General features: G+C 43.2%; 1 protein-coding gene across 1 annotated transcript in view; it reads left to right on the forward strand.

Moving 5' to 3' along the window:
- LOC125047104 (sialin-like) overlaps positions 1-7500 on the forward strand; it is a 34737-nt gene that overhangs the window by 25281 nt on the left and 1956 nt on the right. The window contains exons 8-9 of the mRNA XM_047645212.1: positions 338-493; positions 2941-3026. Coding sequence (XP_047501168.1) covers positions 338-493; positions 2941-3026 — 242 coding nt within the window. The remainder of the gene's footprint in view (positions 1-337; positions 494-2940; positions 3027-7500) is intronic.

Genomic DNA, 7500 nt, shown 5'->3' on the forward strand with positions numbered 1-7500 from the left:
TGTTTTGTTTCATGTCCTTTCTTTTTCCTTTGACAAAATATTTTGAGGGTGGCATAGCTCAGTGGTAGAGCGCTGGCTTTGCAATCGCAAGGGTCGCTCTCAGTCGACTCAGCTGTGAATGAGTACCGATATGCTGACGTCAGCATGTTGGGGTCAAAGTCCCTTTTTAGCATCTATGTTACACCTAATATTCGTTACGTATTGTCATCTTTCCCTTCACTTATCTTCCATATTATACATTTTTCATTAATATTTGCATGATTATTTCCCTTCTTTCATCGCCCACGTTGCTTATCACTCAATCATCTTACTTACGCCCTTCCCTCACTTTCGGCAGCCATGTTGGGACCGACAGTCGTCTTAGTGGGCGTGGCCTATTCCGGCTGTGACCCCGCCCTCACCGTCTCTCTCCTGTGCCTCAGCATGTTCCTGAACGGCGCTATAACGACCAGTCAGCTCGTCAACCACACAGACATTGCTCCTAATTTTTCAGGTAAATTTAGTATCTAGGGACGGACGTACAAAATAGTACCTTTTTTTCCCCCAATACCCCATATATCCTATATGGAGTTATTTTCATGAGTGTGTAAACCGTACGCTTCGGGGGGGGGGGGGGTAGGGGCAGGGGAGCAGGGGAGGTAGGAGGTTAATCTCTGACATACATTTTTTTGTTTAAATATAGAAATGAAAATCCGTATCAGATTGGATATTCTGCGGCAGAGTTCATCGTTTTTATCTTTTTTTTTTTGCGTTGTACACTCTGGAAGGGGAGGGGGAGGGGGGAGGTATTGGGGGGAAAAAGGTACTATTTTGTACGCTTGTGGAAATGATGAAAAAAAATGGCATGACTCCTAACAAAATTCGGTTTCATAACAAACTAGATATCTTTTTTTTTTTTTTTTTTTATCAGGTACGAGTGATGGCAGAATTGTCGAAATGATCCGTTTAATTTTATTTTTTGTTTTTTCTTTTTATCTGTATTTTTGCCATTTTCATCATAATTTTTCCCTCAACGTTTTTCGTGCGGTTAGACGAATGACTCCCCCAGTTTTAGCTTTGATTTCGTGTTCGTTCACGTATAGCGTTCTACCATCGTTGTTAGCGTACGTAATGTACTGAACACATGTATCCTTGCCACAGACGAAAAAAACTTCGTATTGTATCTACTAACACAAGATATTAGTTTCCTGTGATAGATTTTTTTTTCCTATGCGTTTCTCTTTGCCAGCCTTCCTGTTTGCAAAATTCACTCTCTTCTACGAAAAAGAGGGAGTGAATTTATTTTATATAGAGATCTTATCGAAGAGTAATTAATTATATCAAATAAGCAAATAAACAGATGCATTTCTAAGTAAATATGGAAAAAAAAAAATGCATTTCTAACCAACTGTCTTGTACCTCTAAGCCTTGCTTGCAAAGCCTTGTCAACTGACTTTGATCGTAAAGAAATATATTTCGGAAACACTTATAATTAATACAACACATTATTATACTTTACATTAAAACACTTATAATACTTTACATAAAAAACAAATACTTGCCATACATTATAGGAAAAAAATACTTATCATACTTTACATAAAGAAACAAATACTTAAAATACTTAACATTAAAAAAATATACTTTTACCAACCACCAAGAGGCAATGCATAATTCACAGCATGCATTTCAAACGATGATCAACAAAGATCACAGAATTCCGTTGTGTCGTTCCAGAAAATATCAACGCAAAACACGGGATCCAATTGCTTAAACAACTGAATAATTCTCAGTGCACGTTTTCAGGCGATGACAGTTCATTATTTATTTGAAGTGCAGAAGTGTCAGCTCATGGACTTAGATTTAGGCCTACATTCTGCTGACCTGATAAGTTTTCATATTTTAAATGTTCTTTTTAGGGATATGTGATATGGGACGCGTTCGTTCACATACAGTTGTAGGTCGCGTTCGTTCATGTCAGTATTAAAGGACGTGGTTGATTATATCGGTTATTAATTGGACGCCAAAACAGATAACGATTAAGAAAATAAGGTACAAGGTTAAAGATAAGATAATTTTAGCGTTTTTAATATTACTGTCGGAACCTTAATAATTCCCATTAGCATTATGATCACTGTTCTTATTATTGGTATTATCATGTTCATTACTATCATTGGCAACATCATTATACTTAAATCACAATCAGAAATTTAGGCAGTGCATTATTTTAACAAATTTTGAGAAAATAAATCAATTTAGGCTCCCGGTCTCGTACAGACACATGCAAAACCTTTACAATTTTTTTTTTTTTTTTGAAATTTGCTTCCAACCATAAGAAAAACAAAACAAAACAAAACACGTGACTCTTATTAATTAAGGTTAAAAAGGAATTTAATTTCGAAACTTCATTCATCATAACACATGATTTTTCTTTATTCTTTCTTTTCCGTTTTGACTTTGGGTTGTGATATATTTACTTATGTTTACCTATAATTTTGATTTTTGTTTGGTTTCAATTTGCTTACTCATATATTACAGATTAATATATCTTATCTATTTATTCATTCATTCATTTACATATTCATTTATTAAACTTCATTTACAGATCTATCTATTTAACTTCATTTACATATTGATATATATAACTTCATTTACATATTTATCAATTTAACTTCACTTACATATTTATCTATTTAACTTAATTTACATATTTATCAATTTAACTTCATTTCCATATGTATCAATTCAACTTAATTTACATATTTATCAATTTAACTTCATTTACATATTTATCAATTTAACTTCATTTCCATATGTATCAATTCAACTTAATTTACATATTTATCAATTTAACTTCATTTACATATTTATCAATTTAACTTCATTTGAATATTTTTCTATTTAACTTCATTTAAATTATCTATTTAACTTCATTTACATATTTTTCTTTTCATCTTTCAGGAACGTTGTTTGGAATCAGCAATACTTTCGCGTCGATTGCGTCATTCATCTCTCCCGTGGCGGTGGCGGCCATTATTAAGAACCAGGTGGGCGTGGGTGCATGCGAGGGCCGATGGGGTGGTGGGTGGATGGGGGGGTGGGTGTATGAGGTGGTGGGTGGATGGATGGGGTGGGTGGGTGGATGGGGTGGTGGATAGGTGGTGTGGTGGGTGGATGGGGTGGTGGGTGGATGGATGGGGTGGGTAGGTGGATCATCATCCTTTAGAAGCTACCGCCGGCAGGGGCGCATAGCCGCATCCACCCTTTGTTTCCACCTACGAGGGTCCCGCATGGCGAGCCGCCAGGCAGGGGCCCGGCCCATCTCTAGTTCCTCACGACAGGTTTGATCGATCTGCCCAAACCACGACCCTCTCGGTCGTCCCACAGGCCTCCTCCACCCAGAATTGTCACGGACAGAGACACCTGATGGGCAGGATCATCCTGTGGAAATCGAGCAAAGTGGCCGCATAGCCTGAGTTGGCGATCGCGGATTATGCACATGTACCGGCATCTCCAAATACTCTTGTCGAGAGATTTCATGACCCCTGCTGCCAGGCCAATCCGTTTACTGACTTCCTGGTCTGACAGCCCAGAGTCGTGAACTGCACTACCGAGGTATATAAAGCTCTCTGTGACTTCGAGGTTTTCACCGCAAGCACGTACCGACTGCACAGGGTTTCCTAGTAGGCCCCCAAAATCCTGGATCTTGGTCTTGGTCCAGGAGACCTCTCGCCCCAGGGGATTTGCTTCATTGCTAAATGCATCAAGAGCTGCCACTAGGGTTTCCAGAGATTCAGAGAGAATGGCAACATCATCAACAAAGTCAAGGTCTGTAACCTTGATATTGCCCAGAGTTGCTTCACAGTGACTTTGGACAGTAGCTCTACCCAGTATCCAATCCATGCAGTGTTGAAAAGTGTTGGTGCAATACATGTAGTTCGGGGCACAAGAACACAAGCATTTGCATCAACGACCTGTGAACTACCTTTGCACCTACCGGTAACACTGAGCTTGTGTATGGCCATCCGGTGATGCCTCGCACAGTCCCCCTGATCACCCTTCCAGAGACGGATATATGACCACACCCCTCAGCAGGTCAGGGGGAAAGGTACCATGCTGCATGCAAGCCCCTTGCCATAGGTTCTCCACCAGCCTTTAACAATTCAGCTGGGATGCCACAAACACCTGCTGCTTTACCACACTTCAGCTTGGAGATCGCCCCCCTGACTTCAGTCAGGGAGGGTGGATCCTCGCTGATGGTTGGGTCTGGCAAAGGGATCTCAACATTACCTGCATCCAAGTTAACTGTTGGTGGATCAACCTTATACAACTGCTCAGGATCTGAGATTATCTGGCCACTTGCTGAGCGGACTGCCGTCGTCTGTGAGGAAGGCTTGGAGTTCAGCTTTCTCAGGGCTTGGTAGGCAGGACGAAGGTCATTTACTAAGAAATGGCTTTCGACCTACCCTGCAAGATTACTGATAAACTGTTCCTTATCCCTTCTCACCAGTGACCTAGTCCTTCGCACCAGAGAACGGTGCAAGTTGCGATCCCCTGACAATCGAGCCGCACGACAAGCATCTGTGGCTTCCAGTGTCTCCTGCGAGATGGAATTCTGTCTTGCTCTTGGGCGTTCACTAATGGATTCCTGAGCTGCATCAAGCGTTTCACGCTTGAAGGTATCCCACATAAGAACAGGGTCTGTCAGGCCCTCGAGTGCTGTGAGACGACAAGAGATAGCCATGGCAAACCCCCGGGTACACTCGTCCTCCCTCAATCTGTCCAAGTGAAACACCCTAGGGTGTTCATTTGGGCGGCGGGGGGTTCTAAAGTGGACCCGGAGAGTAGCCACAACTAATCTATGATCAGTTCCACAGAACTTGGCGCTTCGATACACCCTGCAGTTCTGGAGGATCCTCCACCGAGTGCTAACGAGGATGTGGTCGATCTCCTTGGCCACACTACCCGTATCGCTGTACCAAGTCCAACGATGAGGTCAGAACACTGATATCAGGGGCCAGAAATCCTCAAATTCTGGGACCTAGCAAAGTTACGGAAAAGGTGGCTATTTTCGCTGCCAGCATCAGCTCCTGAGCCATGAGGACCGACAGACATCTCGTAGCCAGCTCGATCACAGCCGGATACCGCACTGAAGTCGCCCAGAACAATACGAATATCTCGCTGAGGACAACTGTTTGCCACAGATGCAAGTTTGGCGTAAAACATCTCTTTCATCTCAAGTTTATATACATCCGTAGGAGCGTAAACAGCAATAAGAGACATGAAGCCAAATGAGAGCTTCAGTCTCATTACCATAATACGCTCATCGACTGGAGTGACCTCAACTACCAAGGGTTGAAGTCTGCTGGAGATGGCTGTGGCTACTCCCTGGAGGTGGTGGCCATCGCTGCGGCCCGACCAGTGATAAGTGTAACCACCCACACTAATCGTGCCGGAATGGTGGGTGGGTGGATGGGGTGGTGGGTGAATGGATGGGATGGAAGGGAGTGAAGGAGGGAAGGAGGGAAGGAGGGAAGGAGGGAAGGAGAGAAGGAGGGAAGGAGAGAAGGAGGAAGGAGAGAAGGAGAGAAGGAGAGAGGAGAGAGGGAGAGAGGGAGAGAGGGAGAGAGGGAGAGAGGGAGAGAGGGAGAGAGGGAGAGAGGGAGAGAGGGAGAGAGGTGAGAGGGTGAGAGGGAGAGAGGGAGAGAGGGTGAGAGGGAGAGAGGATGAGAGGGAGAGAGGGTGAAGGAGAGGGAGAGAGGGTGAAGGAGAGGGAGAGAGGGTGAAGGAGAGGGAGAGGAGAGGGAGAGGGAGAGGGAGAGAGAGAGAGAGAGAGAGAGAGAGAGAGAGAGAGAGAGAGAGAGAGAGAGAGAGAGAGAGAGAGAGAGAGAGAGAGAGAGGGTGGTGGATAGGTGGAGTGGTGGATAGATAAGCAGATGGCGCGTGGATAGATAGAGTGATATAAATATAAAATGAGGGATAGATGGACAATTACACAGATAAGCTGAAGTACACATGCATGGATGGATAGATGGGATGATAGATATATAGATGGTTAGAAAGAAATATAGATGGACAGGTACATAGATGGATAAATGGATAGATGGAGTGATGAATAAATGAATAGGTGATTAGACAGATGGAAGGACACAGATATAGATGAATAGATGGAAATAGATGATTTAGGCTATGTGGATAGAAGGATATAAAAAAAAAAAAAAACATAGGCAGATGGGTAGACGCATAAATGAACTGATAGATAGATGTAAAGGTTAAGCTAGTACTCTACAAACAGACAAATAGACAGATGGATAGATAGTTACCCAGGTAGTTCAGTAGATAAACAGACAGGCAATTAAAGACTTAATGAGGGGTGAATAGACAGTTGGACAAATAGACGAATGGACAAATAGATGGACAAATAGACAGATAGTTAAACATGCATTTATTTAGATAAACAGACAGGTAGTGTAAGCCATATTGATATATAAATATATAAATAGACAGAGAGACAGATGGACAAGTAGACAAATAGAAAAATAGAAAGGTAGACGAACAAACAAATAAACAATAGACAAACAGACAATTATACAAAGAGGCAAATAACCAAATAGCTATATAAAAATACAAATAGACAAGTCTGTAAACGGACACATGAACAAATAGACAAACAGACAGATAGACAAATAGACAATCAACAAACAGACAGACACAAAGAAGAAAATGGAGAAACACAAATACATTCCAAGCCGATGCATCACACTCGACGTCGCCACGAAAAAAGCGCAACTTTAAGACACATATTAGAGAAATGTGCATTTATTCCCCGCGCCGATTATACCCATTTGCGCAAGCCGTTTTTTTTTTTTTTTTTTTTTTTTTTTTTTACTTGCCTTTAGTCGGTTTGCTTGAGGAAGCACTCAGGGAAATGAACCGGAGAGGACGAGCGAAAGGTTCTGATTGCTTTCGAGTTTGATTTCTTTTCCTTTTCTTTCTTTTTTTCTCCTTTAAGGGGATCCAGAGGCGATTCCGGACCAGCGCCAGATCGTCTTTTGTTTTGGCGGGAAAATCCTGGTTTGGGTTCGGGGAGCAACGCGTGTCTTGGTTGCGGGTTTTTGCGAGGGAAGGGTTGGCAACTCGGGGCGAGAGGGAGGCAGGGAAGGAGGGAGGGAGGGGGAGAGGGAGATAAGGAGGGAGAGAGGGAGGGAGGGGGAGGGGAGGAGAGAGGGAGGGAGGGGTAGGGGAGGAGAGAGAGAGGGAGGGAGGGAGGGAGAGAGGGGGAGAGGAAGATAGGGAAGGAGAGAAAGAGAGCGAGAGAGAGAAGGAAGGAGGGAGAGAGAGAGAGAGAGAGAGAGAGAGAGAGAGAGAGAGAGAGAGAGAGAGAGAGAGAGAGAGAGAGAGAGAGAGAGAGAGGGGGGGGGGGAGGGAGAAAGAGAGAGAGAGAGAGAGAGAGAGAGAGAGAGAGAGAGAGAGAGAGAGAGAGAGAGAGAGAGAGAGAGAGAGAGAGAGAGAGAGAGAGGG

This window comes from Penaeus chinensis, chromosome 40, assembly GCF_019202785.1.
Source record: "Penaeus chinensis breed Huanghai No. 1 chromosome 40, ASM1920278v2, whole genome shotgun sequence".
NCBI lineage: Eukaryota > Metazoa > Arthropoda > Malacostraca > Decapoda > Penaeidae > Penaeus > Penaeus chinensis.